This window comes from Carex rostrata, chromosome 32 (assembly GCF_964058835.1).
Source record: "Carex rostrata chromosome 32, lpCarRost1.2, whole genome shotgun sequence".
In the NCBI taxonomy this organism is placed as follows: domain Eukaryota; kingdom Viridiplantae; phylum Streptophyta; class Magnoliopsida; order Poales; family Cyperaceae; genus Carex; species Carex rostrata.
The window spans coordinates 897,318-916,128 of NC_135949.1; the positions used below are offsets into that span (position 1 = coordinate 897,318).

The 18,811-nt window shown below is 33.2% G+C and overlaps 1 protein-coding gene across 1 annotated transcript; it reads right to left on the minus strand.

Annotated features, from left to right (window-relative positions):
* Positions 1–9,419: 9,419 nt before the first annotated feature.
* LOC144547934 (very-long-chain aldehyde decarbonylase GL1-6-like) lies at positions 9,420–15,050 on the minus strand. The gene is made up of 10 exons (XM_078296622.1): positions 14,904–15,050; positions 14,013–14,236; positions 13,121–13,353; positions 12,371–12,590; positions 11,859–12,237; positions 11,361–11,468; positions 10,602–10,802; positions 10,336–10,434; positions 9,921–10,094; positions 9,420–9,597 (listed from the first exon to the last, which is right to left on the minus strand). The coding sequence occupies exons 1-10, from the start codon at positions 14,961–14,963 to the stop codon at positions 9,427–9,429; spliced, it is 1,869 nt and encodes a 622-aa protein (XP_078152748.1). The 5' UTR covers positions 14,964–15,050; the 3' UTR covers positions 9,420–9,426.
* Positions 15,051–18,811: the final 3,761 nt, after the last annotated feature.

Below are 18,811 nucleotides of genomic sequence, written 5' to 3' on the forward strand. Positions count from 1 at the left end.
CTATTTAGACAAATTCAATTATATAACTAAATAATAAAACATACAAATAAAAAACTATGTTAAACATTTTTCTTATAACAAAAATATACATTAATTAAAAAAAATGTTTTTTTATTATATTATTATATTAACAAGGGTAGTCACATACAAATAGCTAGGGGTGTTCAAACGGTTCGGTTTAATCGGTTTTGGACTGGACCGAACCGAATTAGTTCGGTTTAAACGGTTCGGTTATTTCGGTTTATTGGATTGGTTCGGTTTGCTTTTCAAAACCGAATTATAACTTCGGTTCGGTTCGGTTTCAAAATTTTCAAAACCGAAATAACCGAACTGACCGAACTATCATATAATATGAATTTGATCGGAACCACCCCGGTTTATTTTTTAATACTCCGGTTTATTTCTTAATCAATTGCTTTAAATACATGGTTTATTTTTAAATAACTTAGTTTATTTCTTAATACTCCGATTTATTTCTTAATATACTTCGGTTTATTAGAAATCAATTGTTTTAAATAAAAAATAATAATATATTTCGGTTTGAACCGAACAAACCGAAATAAAACTTCGGTTCGGTTCGGTTCGGTTCGGTTCGGTTGCAATGCTAATTCAGTTCGATTCGGTTCTATTTTTAAAACTGAATTATAACTTTGGTTTGCCAAATTCGGTTCGGTTTCAACCGAACCGAACCGATGAACACCCCTACAAATAGCCAATAATGCAAATATTCTATAGGTCCTAACTATTTGTATGGGCGTTACAAATATTTTTATGATTATGTTTATATTATTTTATTCTAAAGGTTCAAACTATTTGTATGAGCTACCGCTGCAAATATTTTAATGATTATGTTTAAAATATTTTATTCTAATGGATTGTGGTGACTAAGTATTCGTATGGACCTACCATTGCAACCTTCTATGATTTAAAATATTTTATTCTAATGGATTGTGGTGACTAAGTATTTGTATGGACCTATTTTTTGCAAATGTTTTCTTAATTCCCAGAGAGATTTTACTATTTGAATGGTTTATGTAATATAAATTACAACAACAAAAATTTTAATTATTTTTTTAGAGAAAGAAAATTAAAATACAAATTTATAAAAAAAGTACACATTAATATTTTTTTACAAAGTTACAAACTCTGTTAGTAACTATCAAACAAAATTTCAAAATGAACAAACAGATAAATAGTGCATGAGCATGACAGCATGAGTGTACTTTTTCTATGTGCTCTCAAACAACAAACATACAAGAAAATAAAATTGACTTAAAATGTATAGAAAGAAATAATAATTTCAAAACAATAAAATTTTAATGTAACTGGAATAAATTGCTAATTTCCATTTCTCCAAAGAAGGATAATGTTGAATTTGCAGTCGAAGATGATGACTTCAAATTTTGCATGAATCCTGTTTCATTTATATTCTTTCAGGAAATAAAGAGATAGGCTGTCATGCTTTGCAAATTAAAATGAGTGTTTTAATTTGCGCTCATATATCTAGTTTTAAAGTTCTTATAGCTAATACGAACTTCTCAACATGTTCTTCATATTAAAATGTGCTTGGAGACCAAATTTTATATTTTTTGGAAATTTTTTATTATTTTTTTAGAATTTTTCAAAATCAATGTTTTTGATTAAAATATTCAGAAACACACGGATTTTGAAATTCAGAAAAATACTGATTTTGAAAAATTCTAAAAAAATAGTCAAAAATTTTCAAAAAAAATAAAATTTGGTCTCCAAGCACATTTCAATATGAAGAACATGTTGAGAAGTTCAGATTGACTATTTGAACTTTGAAACTAGAGATATGAGTGTAAATTAAGACACTCACTTTAATTTGCAAAGCATGGTAGCCTGTCTCAGAAATAAATTATTGGGACATTTTCTGTCGTTGTCTATGTTCATAACTAGCCATTGCCTGTATTGAGAAATATCATCAAATTGGAAAATCAAACTATTTCATGAATTCTCCAATACGGTAAGTTTTCACATACTTTTATAGTTTAGCTAATGGAAAAAAAAAATACTTACATGTAACCATACTCGATAAACTAATAAAAAAAATAACTTATTGATATCTGCCTTATCAAATGCAATAGATCGAGTATAATTTTTGTATCGTTGCGGTTGGGCCCCATTTTAAAACATAGCCAGCCAAACACAGTTGAAGATATACTAAACTGTTGAGTGGGACCATTCACTGCGGTTGGGCCCCATTTTTGTATCTGCCTTATCAAATAGAAGGATCACAATATTTTATGTATTTAACTAGAAATGACTTTTGAACCATGATTAATAACTCAAAATTCAAGCATTTTTTTTAATAACACACAAATAAATATATTAATTTTTCTTATAGCTGTGAAAAATCCGGCTTGAAAAACATTGACACGGATTATTTGTCGCAGTCTCTCTAATAAATTAATTTATATAGCATTCCATCTATTTTCAAAGAAATATATTAAATATTTCTAATATTTCAATATAAAAAAAAATAAATTATAACATTTTATGTTTTGTAAAAAAAAAAAAATTTAGAAACCGGTGATAAAATCCTGTATTTTTTTTTGCCGGGTTCGACCGGTTTCAAATCGGGATTTTTTTTGCCGGAAAGTTAGTTAGAAACTGAAAAAAAAATACCGGTTTGGACAGTTTTCGAAATCCAGCACAGAGAGGGGTAGTTTTTGAAATTAATTATTAATTTTGGATATTAAGAAAAATTTCGGGAATTTCTTGTTCGGTTCGTATTTTCGTTGTTAATTGACCTTTTTTTGTTTTGTTTTTTTATTATTATTATTTTTTTTATTTTTGTAGAAAAAGATGAGATCATACCTGAAATTTAATTGATGAGATTAGTGTCCCATTATTTGAGATCACAGTTTTACTGTCAGTGACTTGCTATATCAAACGTCACAAAAAAAATCTTTACCCTTCAACTAGAGGCGCTAATATACAGATTAGTCATGTTAGTACAAATAAATTTAAACTGAGACCTTTGTCTTTTGAGTATGAACCAATTGGATGTCACAAAATATAAATACTACAAAATATTTAAAAAAAAACTGAAACTAATCTAATTTATTTTCGATTTTCTGAATATTTTTTTATATTTTATGAACATTTAACAAATTACCATAATATAAAAATAAATTATCAGCATGGTACATCGAAATACATCATACCAAACCATATTATGCTGTTAAACGTGTTGTGTTCATCTCTAATATTGTGCGACACAATACGATACATCTATAAATTTTAACGCATTGACACAACATGACCTTAATCCAAACACGTCTAAAAACAATATCCTGAAACACAACACGTACGACCGTAATACACTGAATTCAGATCCGCTGAAATCTCCATCCAAGATTTCAAGACCCTATAATCCCCATCCTCTCTATCTCTCTCCTTAAGGTCGTGTTTGGTTGTGGAGAAAAGTTAATCCGGATTAAATTTCTTACTCTGAGTTAAGGTAGATTAAAATAATAATGTTTAATTGGAGTTTGGTGGATTAAACTCATAAATAGAGAGAAAATTATAATATGATATTACTCTAACCACGAGATCTACAAGTGGAGTAAGTCATTTCACCTAAAAAGTGGAGTAACTTAATCCAGATTAATTCAAATGTTACTCCATCTTACTTCTTCAAATTTACTTTCCGTTTAACTCCTTAAAAATAGAATAGAGAATTTACTCCACTACTTACTTCACTGTCAAACATGACCTCAGAATTAGGAGAGAGAGAGAGAGGGGATGAGGTAATACATTACCAAACGGTATATGTCGAGACCGAATTGTCTGCCCCCAGAGTCTCTGTGGGTGGGGCCCATTTAAAAACAGTAACAATAGTTAAATCCTTAAACAGTAACTGGTTCCACTCCGCAGAGACTCTGAGAACAGAAATTTCCTGCACCCGGGAGGCAGACGATTCGGTATCGTATATGTCGGCCTTTTGAAGTCGAAAGAGTCACTCTCTTTCATTAATACAAGGGGGGTTCGGGTGATTGGGTCACTCTGTGTCGATCCCTTTCTTCTTTTTCTTATTCCCATTTTCCACTTTTCTTCTCCTCGTTAATTTTGGAACACAAGAATCTTTTGCTGACCAACTGACACTCAGATATTATGATTCGTTGTAACGCATGTAGAACAATGTGTTCGTGTGGTGAGTAGACATTTCCTGGGTTATTCTACTGTCAGTGACTTGCTACATGAGACGTCACAAAAAGTCTTTATCCTTGGACTAAAAGCTCTAATCATGCAGTGGTAGAGACTAGAGATTAGCCATGCTAGTACAAAAAGTTCTTAATTGGACCGTCTTCCGAGTCTGCCTCGAAAAGATAATATTTTATCCTACCTGTTTGACACTGATGCGGTTTTAGGCGTAAGATATATAGAGATTAGTCATATAGATGATGCCTGTATTGTCGGATTACAAAACCAAATTTTATTCATGAAAATTGTCAAAATAGGTGCATGATTGCAACAATTGTTTCTTGTATTTATTGAGAAACCAAGTTTCATTGTCATGAAATTTAAGTCAAAAAGAAACTGGGAGATACATTTTTTTATTTATTGAGAAACTGAGTGATACTACTTTACAAGCAAGTTTACAACTGATACATCATGCATCAATCGTCATTGTCATTTGTTTCTAGAAACGTACTGGGATAAAAAAGTCAAAGATATATAGACGGAAATAACTCTGCTGTTATTCCAACCGTTCAAATTTTTCCATGCGGGAATATCAACGGTTGTGATCGGAATAACAGGTTCCTGATTTATTTCCAAAATAGACGACATAATGTCATGCTATGTTAAAAGAAAGAAAAAACAAACAAAAGGCCTGTCCTCAGAGAGAGAGAGAGAGAGAGAGAGAGAGAGAGGAGACTGAGATGGACCATGGCGGAGAAGTGAACAACTACGCTATGCCTCCTCAGGCAGCGAGACAATACATCAACCTCAACCACCTCCCCGATGCACTTCGGCATCTCGGTCTTTTCTTCATGCTTGTCGCCACCTCTTTCATCATTATGAACTTGGGCCAATCCTCTGTTGTCAGTACCGGCGATGCCTTTACAATCTTTTCGATCTTCATCCTCGGCCTCTGGATGCTCCTCCTTTCTCTCCTACTTCATATGTTTCCATTAGCCGCCGTGCGTATCGTTCCTCTGGTAATGGAGGCAATACATATCCTCATCTTTGGTCTTCGCATTGATCTTCTCTTCTAGTATTTCTGCTGCTGATACTTAATTTATGTTTGCTTTGTTTTTACTCTTTTTTTCTTATTTTGCCTTTGTTGTACTTGTAATATGAAGAACGCTTGTTAATTCTCTCAGATGCTGCTGATACTTAATTTATGTTTGCTTTGTTTAGCTCAGATGCTCTGTTTTGTACAATTATCTTGTTTTGTTAGAATAAAACTGTTGAAATGTTTGGAATTTGGATAAAGGATGTACTAATTGAGACCGATATGACATGTCTTGATTAAATATTATAATGTTTGCATTTCTATCGATGAAAAATTACAGGTAATTTTTCTATTTTTCTCTTCTTTTTTATTATTTTCTGTCGAAAAAAAATTGCACACCAATGGTAGTGTATTGCAAAAGCACGGCATACCAAGCACACATGCCGGTACGTACGGCTAAGAATACATCACGTCTTGTTGGGCGTGCTTGTATTGTGTTCTTAACCGTGTTATATTCAAATTTTCTTAAAACCAGCACTGGTAAGTACGTCATAGCATGGATACGGCACACGTACAGTACGACACGACACGTCTAATTTTTCTAACTTCTAAAAAAAAAAAATTCTGATTTTGTTTGAAAACACAAAAATACTACAAAATATTTTAAAAAAAAATGAAACTAATCTAATTTATTTTAGATTTTCTGAGTATTTTTTTATACTTTATGAACATTTAACAAATTACCAAAATATAAAAACAAAAATTATTGACATGAGACATCAAATACATCATACCAAACTATATTGTACTGTTAAACATGTTGTGTTTATCTCTGTTATTGTACAACACAATACGATATATCTGTAAATTTTAATTAACACATTAACATAACACGATCTTAATCTAAACACGTCTAAACACAATATCCCGAAACTTAAATCCAAACACGTCGATACACAATATCCCGCAACACAACACGCACGACCTTACGTAATATACCGTTTGCTGTCGACCTTTTCAAGTGATCCTCTTTGGGGTCACTCCCTGTGTCTCTACCTTTTATTCCCAGTTTCTCCTTTGCTGGCCAACTGACCCTCAAGATATTCTGATTTCGTTGTAACGCATATAGAATGTGTTCGTGTGGTCAGTAGAGATTTCCTGGATTATTCTACTGTCATTAGGGGTGTTCATCGGTTTGGTTCGGTTCAAACTGAAATATATTAATTTTTTTATTTAAAGCAATTGATTTATAATAAATCAAAGTATATTAAGAAATAAATCGGGGTATTAAGAAATAAACTGGGATTATAAGAAATAAACAAAGTATTTAAAGCAATTAATTAATAAATAAATCGGGTTATTAAAAAATAATCAGAACGGTCCGGATCAAATTCATAATATATAAAAGTTCGGTCGGTTCGGTTATTTCGGTTTTGAAAATTTTCAAACCAAACCGAACTAAAGTTATAATTCGGTTTTAAAAATTAAACCAAACCGAACTATTAAACGGAAAAAAAACCGAACCGTTTAGTCCAAATTAAAAAAATAACAGATTGACAAGAACAAATTTTTCAATAAAATAGCACTGATAGGTACACTCAGATAGCCCAACTTGTGATCCAAATAACCCATGCTTGTAAGAGGCAATTCTAAGAAGATATATCAAGAATAATTTTTGACCCCGAACACGTTGATATTAACCAAGCATCATTGTCAATACTGGTAAGAGGCTAGGCATAAAATGATGATAAAATTTGTGAAAACACTTTGGACCGATATAATATTTTGGTCAAAAAAAAAAAAAAAAATTAGCATTTCGATTCTTATGATTTATATAAAAATCAAAGTTAATATTGATTTGATAAAATATATTTTTTTTATTGGTGGTTTTTAGAAAAAAATTCTCCAGCGCGTCATTGTCTTGTCTTTATGTTATTTTGTCCTAAAAACTAAAAACTAGTCGTGGGGATGGTCCAAAATTCTCCACCAGACGGATCCGTATCCTCCCAGGTACCTGATTCAACGCAATTGAAACGGACGGTCCAGATTTACTCTCAACCGGTTCTTTCTTGTGATGCCGTAGGGGATATTATTTGTGCTTTGAGATTCGTGCCAAGTTAAAACAACAATTTTGGGCCGTCCAATTCAATTGTAATCAGTCCGGTAACCTGAGAGTATGTGAATCTCTATTAAGATCTCTCATTTGAAATGCCACGTGCCCACGTCGGCTTTTACACGAGCATATGCAAAGCGATGGAAAAGAAAAAAAATTGCTGTTATTCTTTTGGAATAACACGAACCTACATTTTCTCATTAAACCGTTCAAATTTTTTATACACGAATCTCGATGATAATCAATGATTAGATAAAGAAAAACAGGTGTCTGTAATTGGAATAACAACCGATTTCTTTCCCATCTCGATGGCGTTGGGTTAATACGAGACCTGTATAATGCACAAAGGTGTATCCTAATAGAGAGAGAGAGGAGACGGAGATGGACCATGGCGGAGAAGTGAACAACCACGCTATGTCTCGTCAGGCAGCGAGACAATACATAAACCTTAACCACCTCCCCGATGCACTTCGGCATCTCGGTCTTTTCTTCATGCTTCTCGCTGCCTCTTTCATCATTCAGGACTTGGGCCAATCCGCTTCTGTCAGCACCGGTGATGCCTTTACAATCTTTTCTACTTTCATTTTTGGCGTCTGGATGCTCATGCTTTCTCTCCTACTTCACATGTTTCCATTCCTCTGGTAATGGAGGCAATACATATCCTCATCTTTGGTCTTCGCATTGATCTTCTCTTCTAGTATTTCTTTCTGCTGGTGATACTTTATGTTTGCTTTGTTTTTACTTTCTTTATTTTTCTTATCTTGCCTTTGTTGTACATGTAATATGAAGAACGCTTGTTCGATCTCTCAGCTTAGTTTAGCTCAGATACTCTGTTTTGGTGTGAGATGCTCTGGTTTGTTAGAATAAAACAGTTGAGATGTTTGGAATTTGGATAAAGGATTTACGAAACGAAACCGATATGACATGTCTTGATTAAAGGTTATAAAGTTTCCATTTTTCACAGTATTGGTAACAATTTTCATTTTTTTTTTTTATTACTTCATGCCCGTAGGCCAATATTGGTAACAATTTGATAGGCTAAAATTGAGTGGTATCATGGTATGTATTCGGAAAAGAGAATAAAATTAGGAGGTGCCGTAAAATGTTAGTTAATGTTGACTTTTTTTAATACGGGTGACGTGGCTCCGTTGTTGCTCCAAAATATTTTGGTATTGAAACTGCAAATGGGTCGAAGGGGCTTCCCCTTTGGGGACATAAATCTCCTGTTATTCCAAAGGGATCACAGGACGCTGTTATTCCTATCCTGACCGTTCAAAGTTTTTTCATGTCCGAATCTCGACAAAGTTCAACGGCTGGGATCGGAATAACAGAGTCCTGTTATCCCTTTTGAATAACAGCAGATTTATTTCCCCCCTTTGGAAGACATCTGCAACCAAAGTCCGTTGATAAAGAAAGAAAGAAAGAATGATAACACTTATGCAACGGAGCACGTGTTTATTGGAGAGATGAGATCGTAGAAAGCAAATTAAAATAGCCCATCTAGACATTATTAGTCAACTAAAAAGGAGAACCGAGTAGGTCCGATTCAGGCATGGGACCTACACCGCTGTCACTAAAAAGACCTCATTGCATTGTCAAGACGAAGAGGAAACGATAGGAGCTTACTGCGTGCATTATTTCGTTGGAGTTTATTGGGATTTCTCACCGATTCGGCCTAGCAAAAAAATTTTTATCGTAGACTTGAATTTGGCCCATGAAACAAAATTGTATTATGGGCTGATTAATCGGTACATTAATTATGCTATCAGATTCTATCAATAATTAAACTCCGTTATTTTTCAATTTATTTTTCAGATTCTATCAGGTTCTAAGAAAAAGGATCATTTCCAAACCTTTATCTTATCTCAGGAAAAAGCAACAAATAACCAAAACCAGCCTCATCATAATTAATGTGTACCATTAATTATGCTGCAGGTCATAAAATAACTCCTGAATCACCATAGTATTCCATTAACTACACACTTAACTAATTTCATGGCATATATAGCCCAAATTTGCACTAGACAACACCTTGTCTTCTCCAAACATATATAATAGTAAACATATTTTAAGAGAAACTTAAAATTCATGTATATATGATGATTGTCTAGATTTCAGAAGCAAGGCTAAATGGAGCAAAACCATGCTTAAGAGCCGCATCCCATACTTTATCAATTGATGTTACATTTTCGCCGCATTCGTGTGTTTCCCATCCTTCTAGCGCATGTATAATACCGGCCACTCGCCATGCGCTTATCACCCTTCTTGGTAGCCAGTTCTGTTATATTTTAAATTTATTAATACATGTGTTTCTGGGTTGACCAAGATTGGGTCTGGTACGTAACTTTGTTTGGTAAGAACAAAATTTTAGATCAAACCGAAGAGTTACTGAGTTAGCTCGATGAAGTTATTGAGACCAAATCGGGTTAGCAATGCATGCTACCGATATGACCTTAGGTAGAGGATTATATTTATGTTCATTCTATTGTAATCATTATAATGCAAAATTTCAAGCCATTCAAATTTACTATATATATAAAATGGTTTGGTTGAATGAAGATTTGCTTACAGTGTAGAGTAACAAAAGTTGCATGGAATTACCTCGCAAGAGTGCAGGTTCTCGAATGCTTTGGGGACTACCATAGCAGGGGTAGAATAGTAAATGCAGTCCTTACGCACAGTCGTCGGTGGAGACTGAGAAAAAGGAATGAAATGCACACCTTTTGCAGCCTTCATTTGATCACTGTATCTTAAATCTTCTCCCACTAACCAGACCTACATAAGAAATTAATTCCCTGATGTTACATGTTTCAAATTAACAACTCTTCTTCTTCTTTTTATTTATTTTTTCATGTTTATGAAATTACTTAATTAGTACATTTTATCTTTCTTTTGTCAATTTTAAATAATATTATGAAAAATAAGTATATAAGACTGCACAATTAATTATATTATACATGTACGACCTTTTGTTAGGTATTTGTCCATATATTAACTAAATAAGTATAGTTCTCACCTTGCTCATGTAACTATCTGATAGCAGAATGAAATCCTTCATCTTTTGTGGCATTTGGAGTTTCAGGAACTCATACAAGTCTTTGCGCATTATCTCAACCTGTTTCATTCTCACTTTTTTAAGCAGCTGATTCTAATCAAAAGATAAATAATTATCCTAAGGAGATTTCTATATTTTTTTGCCTATTCTTTAAGGTACCACAACAATTTGCTTGTACTGGTAGAGTTGTACATATACATGCAACATAATGATTAATTAAATACTACCTGAATTTTTCTTTGACATAAGACCAATGTCAAGTAATATGCCAGTTTGTTAAGCTTTCCTATCAGAAGAACCCTTTTTGTGCCATCTGGAATGGAATTAAGAACCAAAGCAGCAGCCAAGCCGGTGCCATCGACAATTTTAATTTTCATGCTTGGATTTTTGGAGATATATATCTCTCCATATCTGTTCAATTCATCTCCCTGTGGAAATTTTGATTGTCAAATTGAAGAACTATTTTGTTATGAAGTTATTTATAGTTGAGGGTAATAACTTTTAAGGCTTCATTTGTTCAAATGCCTTACATCACTTTTACCAAAAGGGTATTTCTAGTTTATATCTATTCTATAGTACGCCTATCTAATTATTTATGAGAAGTACCATCATTGGGATTATCAAATAAGAAAACTGAAAGTGTAGATATCTTGTACAAAATAAATTTGGAACAATTTTAAAAAAACTATGAAGCTCTTGATGGAAAGCTAAATGTCTTTCAAATTAGACTAAATTAATTTGATACTTGCCCCTTAATTTCCACTTTTTGTAGCTCTTGTATTACCTGAGACACGCTGGATACAAAAGCAAGGTACATAACATATACAAAACAACATGATTTTCGATCTTGTAAATGGTATATTATACAGATACAACAGTATAATGTAAATGCAGCATGATATATTCACAAGTGAAAAGTGTTCAATACTATGGTAAAATGGTATGGAAAAATAATTCATTTACGGTAAGGTTATAGCATCACTTACTTGATTATAGAGACCCAAACTTAATACTTTAACACCCATCTTTTCAGCGTCTAATATTGCCTTCTCAATTAATCGATTGATTCTACCTTCATCCAACCTAGACATATACTGCAAAATAAGATAATTATAAAAATTTGCATCGAGATAGGAGATTGTAGTAACTGAATCGATCAGATATGTATTGGCATTAGGATATGGCTTGTACAGGTACTGGTACAATGTACTTAGAACTCGCAATATATACTAAAGAAATTATACAGATAAAATAACACGACCAATTAGGTCTCATGCGTATAATCTCGAAATAATATTGTATGTTTTGGAACCAACCATTACTATACAGGTACTTGTAAAACTTACTGCACTATGATCAAAGTAAACCAACAAATGAAACACAAATACAACTGTACTGTGGGCACTGTGATATTGATAAAATCATATGATCGAGCAGTGACAAATGCATTATCAGATTGAGTACTTCAATATTTTAATCATCACCTGAAAGGTATATCTTGGCACCACCCACGTCTCCATGCTCCGATCATTGAACTTATTCCTTTCGAGTGTAAAAGTGGTACCAAAAATCCATGTAAGAAGCACCAATAAGTAGCTCAGAGGTGAGACAATCCAGAGATAGAGACCTGAGATGAATGGCCTGGATGCAACTGAGGCAAAACCCAGCCTCAGATGGAAAATAGAATGTATACCAGTCAGATGCGTCAGGTGCACCACATCGGTCTTCTCTTCCTCTCTTCCCTTAAGACATCTTTTATACAAGCTGTCAGTGGTTTTGTCACATGTACTGTATATGTAGTCGTATAAGGGCATGAAAAGAGAGTAGTTTGCTTGAAATTTTGTGTGGTGGATTGAATGGAACCTGGATAAAGAAACATGTATTTAATTGAGAAACAAAAATGCAGACTCCAATTTGCACAATGAAGCATTCTGATTGATACATACACATCACTTCAATTTGTATATTTTTAACTTACAAGACGAGGTGAACTTACGAGGGAGTGTACATGAGGTACTTGAGAGGCGGGAAAATGCGAAAGAGCCAATTCGGTACCATCTCAAAGTTGCAATGACCCATGTAATTCATGAAGTCGATGTAAATCAAGTATCCAGCAACTCCCACAATTGACCCAACTCCACACAGCACCGACGGTATGAGGGGTATTGCAAATAGCAAAAAGTACACAAATTCCTCCGCAAAGGGGTGTATCACAGCTGCCATTTTCTTTACATAATTAGTAGAAAGAAGTTTTTAATTGTCAAGAAAACAATGTAAAAAGAAGAATAGTTCATTTGATTAAGTTTCTAATAGTTTCTTTCGGACCCCGTCCTTTTGATACACAAAATTGAGGGAGGCTATGGCAATATGCATATTATGGATTGACCTATGCTAGGGATCCATTTCTTCATTTTCAATGTTCAAATAGACAATCCGAATATGATAATGTACTTGTAGACTAAATTTACATTTTTTTTTATTTGTTGCTATTTTTTTAGACAGGTAGAAAACCACTGCTTTTGGATATATGGTCTAGAATTTTTAAATCAAGTGATTTTCTATCAATCTAAAAAAATAGTAGAATTTTCTAAAAAATGTAAAATTTGGTATGCAAGTACATTTTCATAGGAAAATCATGTTGAACGGTTCAGATTTTTAAAATGGAGATATGCATATTACCATAGCCTCACTCCACAAAATTTCATACATTGCTTTAACTTATACATGTGCATAACAAAGGACTTACAAGTGATGGGTTCGGTAACAATGGAGGCATGGTGGTGGGAATGGTACCGAGAGTAGAGGAAGTGGTGGTGCAAAGCCCTATGGAACCAGTAGTACAAAAACTCGACGGGTCCACTGTGAAGAAGAGAAATGAATACTATTCCCTTTGCATTCCACCATGGCAATCTCTGCGCGGCAGGTAGCACCAGGTTTACCAAATACATCAACAATGCTGTCAGTATAATTTGATCATCCCTGTCATATATTTATTCATACATTAGTTTTATAAAAGGGTAGAAGTTATGAAAATAAGTATACAACTAAGATATCCCAAATCATAATCACACTCCCTTTTCAAAAGTAGTAAAAATTATGCCATGCAGTAAGTATTGTTTCCTCTTATTTTACTGAACCAAAATTGAAAATAACCGTAACGTCTGCCATTAAGAGGTCGTAGGTAAATGGGCTTAAACACACACACACACACACACACACAAAATGCTCCTTTTTAAACCATTTAAAGATTTACTTTTGCTTAAATCAAGGCCCATAAACATTCCGGCCTGTCATCTCTGTTTGAGGAAGAGGCCTAATTTTAACCCAAATTGAATTTAACAGTCTAACACCATGAACAATTAGTAGTTCTTTCAGATGGAGAAGCCTTTCATGGAAAAATTTCGTTTATACCCACGAAAATGAGGAAATCTATCCCATTAGTTCCCGAGAAAAATGTTTTCGAGCAGAGAAGATGTCCAGACAACTTGATTTTCTCTATATCTTAAAATTATCAAATGTACAACAAATATCCACATGAAAACAATGAAATTTTGATGTATATAAATGTATAAATTAAAACAGTTCCAAAATATAGAATTCAAGTAGATAGAATAGCAAGAGTGTACTACAAAGATTACCAATTCCTCTCGCGATCAACTTGCTCGAAATCAAGGCTTTTGGTAACAATCCGGCGCTTGCTCCTAGCGGTTTGGTAGCGGGAATAGCTGATCCACAGTTGGCTATAGAGAAGCCGCAATAGAAGAAACGGGAGCGTTAAGAAATTAAACAAGTCCCTCTCCTCTCTCTTTCTTGTTACAAACTGGTGTATGCTATGCGCAACCCATGGTGCCAGCAAGACATACTACATTCATGTACAAATCATGCAAAAGGTGGCAAAATCAGTTCAACGTATGAACTAGGAAGACTTATATAAAAATTAATGCATAAAAGGTGCTAGAATTAACCTTAAACAGCAACAAAAACATGTGTGTTTACATCAACTCCAAAAAGTTTGTGTATATGTAAGATTCTTTTTGATAAATAAATGATATATTTTTTAGGTAATAAGTAGACACTTGGTGCATTTGTTCACACTCAGAAATCATATTATAACCTAAGAAAAAAACTGAATTAATAAAATAAAACAGAAGTGCTAGAACCTTAATTAGACACCAACAAAAAAAAAATATGTGCTTACATTAACTTCAAAAATATTATGTATATATAAGATTCTTTTTGAAAAAAATAAATGATACATAATTTAGGATAGTAGAAACTTGGTGCATTTGTTCAAAATCAGAAATCATATATGATAACCTAAGAAAAAACTGAGTTAATAAAATAATACAAAGGTGCCAATATTTTTATGCAGGAAATTAGCTAGCTTCATTGAGAGTGATTTGTTAGAAGAAAAACCTACTCAACGGTGTCAACATTATTCATTAAAAAAACCAAAGGGAATTTAAAATTTGTAATATGATTTGGTAAAACTAAATAATTAGAAGAAGGGTTTAATTTAATTAAGCTACCTTGAAATTTCCAAGTCTATGCCATGGCCAGTTAGTAAGAGGCCCTGGTTGGGATGCCATCTCTGATCTCTCTCTCTCTCTCTCTTCTTTTTTGAAATACTATTTTCTCTCTCCCTTCTCTTTCTCTTTCTCTTTCTCTTTCTCTTCGGGGTTTTTAATGTTGGTCTGCTCGATCTACTTATAAGCAATGTCAGAGGTGCAGCATATGAATACGGTAAGCATCTAGTTATTATTACAAAACTTCATATTTGGTTGGGACTGATGGAGTAATTACGACGACAAAATCACCACGTAGTACTTCTTCTTCTTCTTCTTTTAAAATTATATGAAGAAAAAAGTTTCTGGCTTTATTTTTTAATATTTCAGATAGGGTTGTAAATAAATTAAACAGTTTGTAAATATTTTTTGTGTATATGAATTGCATTATGTAGTCAATATTAAGAACTGAAATCGAGTCGTGTTAGAACCAAAAATCAATTGAGCTATTGATATATATCGAGCCAATTCGAACTTGAATCGAGCTCGAGCTTTATACAAGCTTAATTATTGTGATTTTTTATTTTTTTTCATATACCTTATATAATTATGTGCAAAAATAATAAATTATCATTTTCAATTTTATAATATTTTGTTAACTTTATATAGGAAATTTGAATAAAAATTACATTTATACCATACAAATAAGTAGGGGTGTCAACGAGCTGGCTCGGTCTGAGCTAGGCTCTAGCTCAGCTTGTTAATTATGGACCGAGCTACAGTCGAGCGAGCTGGATATAGGGCATTCGAGCTAAAACCTCAGCTTGAAATCGTGACAAGCCAGTCCGAGCTAGCTCGCGAGCTGACGAGCTGGCTCGCTGGGTTTGACTGTATCTTGTTTTAAGAAGAAAATAAATTCTATAAACTTTTTGGATCAAGCTGAATCGAGCTGGACCAAGTTAGACAATATAAAATACACACAAATTCATACAAATTGACAAATTGATGCCTAGCCGAACTAGCTCGCTGGCTGGGGAGCAAGTTAGGCCCCAGCTTGAACTCGTTAATTCTGGACCGAGCTAGTGACGAGCTGGCTTGTTAACAGCTCAGTCCAGTAACAGACGAGCTGTTAGCGAGTGAGTCAAATGCGAATCACGATCCAGCCACGAGCTACGAGCTTTTTTTTGCCACCCCTACAAATAAGCATACTATTTTATATTAAATGTTATATACTTCAAATTGAATAATGCATATTTACATATCGAGTAATTTCGAGTTGAGCTCGAGCCAAACAAAAATAATTTCAAATTCAAACTCGAGCTCAAGTTAAAAGTGGCCAAAAACTTAATCGAGCGAGTCGAGCTAGAACTAGATTCAAATCAATCTCAAGTCACAAGATGTGAATTTTTTTAAAGCTTTGATCTAAATTAAATCAAATTTCAAACTCACATATGTATTCAATAAAGATGACTATGATTATCTATGCTAGGCATCTGCTGTTCTCACTAGCTAGCTACATATATTATGGTTACAGCACTTAGAAAACATGCTGGCTTAATTGTTGGCAGTTCACTTTTTGATCTGTTTCAAATTTCAAACAATGGAAATGCCATTGTTGGTAAAAAAAAAAAAAAAAATTTAAAATTTTCCAACCATAATTTAAAGAAGAAGAAAAAAAAAAACAAGTTGGTCTTTTCCGATAAGCTTGAATTAATTACTGGTACATTAAAGCTTGGATTGAAACTTTTGGTTTTATTACTTGATTCCTAGAACAGAAGAAAGTCCCATAAAAAGGAAAATTGTAATGACACAATTAATAGTAATAGTGGACAGAGGAAGTAAATATTTAATGCGCTGATATAATTATAACTGTGTGTGTATATATATATATATATATATATATAGGTCATCTGTAGCGATGGAATCCTTGTGCTTTGGAAATACCATTTGAAGGTGTCATAAATTAATTGCATGTACAGTTGTTAGGTATTCAGCCATTGTTTGTCCAATCGGTATATTTTTTCTTTGTTGTTATAAAATTTTCCCATTAACATATAATATAGATCATACCGTTTGATTTTAATTAATGTTTCCCTTGAACATATTTAGATAAGAGGGCTGTATTAATTTATGTTATGTTAATATATAGTAGTAAAATAAGAAGGTAGGATTTTAAACTAAAAATATTAATATGTAATTTTTATTTAGGTTTGAAAAGATATTAGTCAGTTTAACAAATCTATAAAAAAAATATGGAGCCATAAAGATGGAATTAAATTTCTCAACTTTAAATATTTATAAAAATACTTTCGGTCAAGGGTTCGGCCCTCTAAACTAATTTTGCAAAAAATAAATAAATAATAATAATAATAATAAATGACCGAATTCTCGACATCTGATTTAATGAAATAAATACAAACAATCTTGGTTTCAAGATTTTTGTTTTGTCACTGTACTTGACATGATTTGAGAACTTTATGTCCGCACAGACAGAGACTACTGTTTATTTTAATATAATAAGATTTTTGTATAACCTTACTTGGATTGGAAGAGGTGGAAGAGTCTCCTCTCCTGTGGTAGAGAAGGCCGTGATTTTTATTTTTATCCTTTTTTATAAATAATTTATTAAAAATAATCAGATTTTAGAAAAAAATTTAAAAATACCCAGTCCGCCTATAAAATTTGTGGGCCAGATTAATAATTCCCCTCCGCCTAGAAAATTTGCTGGCCGGATTAATAATTTCCCCCTGCCTAGAAAATTTGCGGACGGAAGTTTTTTTTTTTTTACCGTTTTTTTGCACTATAACTATGGGATCTGAGTGAGAAAGAGAGGAAGAAGAGAAAGAGAGAAGGAAAAGAGGAAGAGAGGAAGAAGAAGAAGAGAGGAAGAGAGAAGAGGGAGAAGGAGGAGGTGGAGTTTGCTAAACTAGCTTTTTTTTTTGCCAACTTTTCACATATGTATTTACTGTTCATGCACGTATACTGTTCATATACGACTGTTCACAATTGAAATCGGTAAACTGACAAAATATTTACCATTAACGAATGTAGTTTGTTGGTCATGCCTATTGGAATTTCAGTACATTTTGGAGAAAAATTCATTTTTGACCAGAATGGGGCACGTTACTCCAAACCTCCAGTAAATACGTATTGGGTTGATGAAGATTTCTCATTTGAGCAGTTGCAATTGCTTATTTATGAAGTGAGCGGCTATAATAGGAATCGCTGGGAATTAGAAATAATGGCCCGAATTGTCCACGCAGGAAAGTATGTTAGAATCGCATTGGGAGATGATGGGAATTGAGAGGCTTAATCGCGCAGGTTGTGAGGTCTGGCGAATCATTATGCGAAGTTTTTGCATGCAGAGTTCGTAGAGAGTCAGGGGCTGGAAGTTCAGGCCAAAATTCGGTTGCAGAAGATTATCAACCAAATTATGAACCACATACTCTTTTATTCGTACCCATACCAATGCCAGAACCAGAACTAAAAATATACAGTAATTCACCCCAATCTCCACCTTTTATCCCACCCCAGGTACAATCTCCACCTTTTATCCCATATATACCCGTGTGTGGTCCTTCATCATTACCTGGGCCTGAACCAAATCCTCACCCCAGACCGCCACTATAACGAAAATGAACTACACTAAAACAAAAACTATAAAACTAAACTCAAAACACAATAAAACATAATGAAACAAAACTCAAACTAAAACTGAAACTATAAAACAAAACTCAAACATAATAAAACATAACGAAACTAAACTCAAACTAAAACAAAAACTATAAAACAAAACTCAAACATAATAAAACATAACATAACTAAACTAAACTAAAACAAGTACTATAAAACAAAACTCGAACATAATAAAACATAACATAGTTAAACTAAACTAAAACTATAAATAAATAAACTCTATCTCAATCGAAATT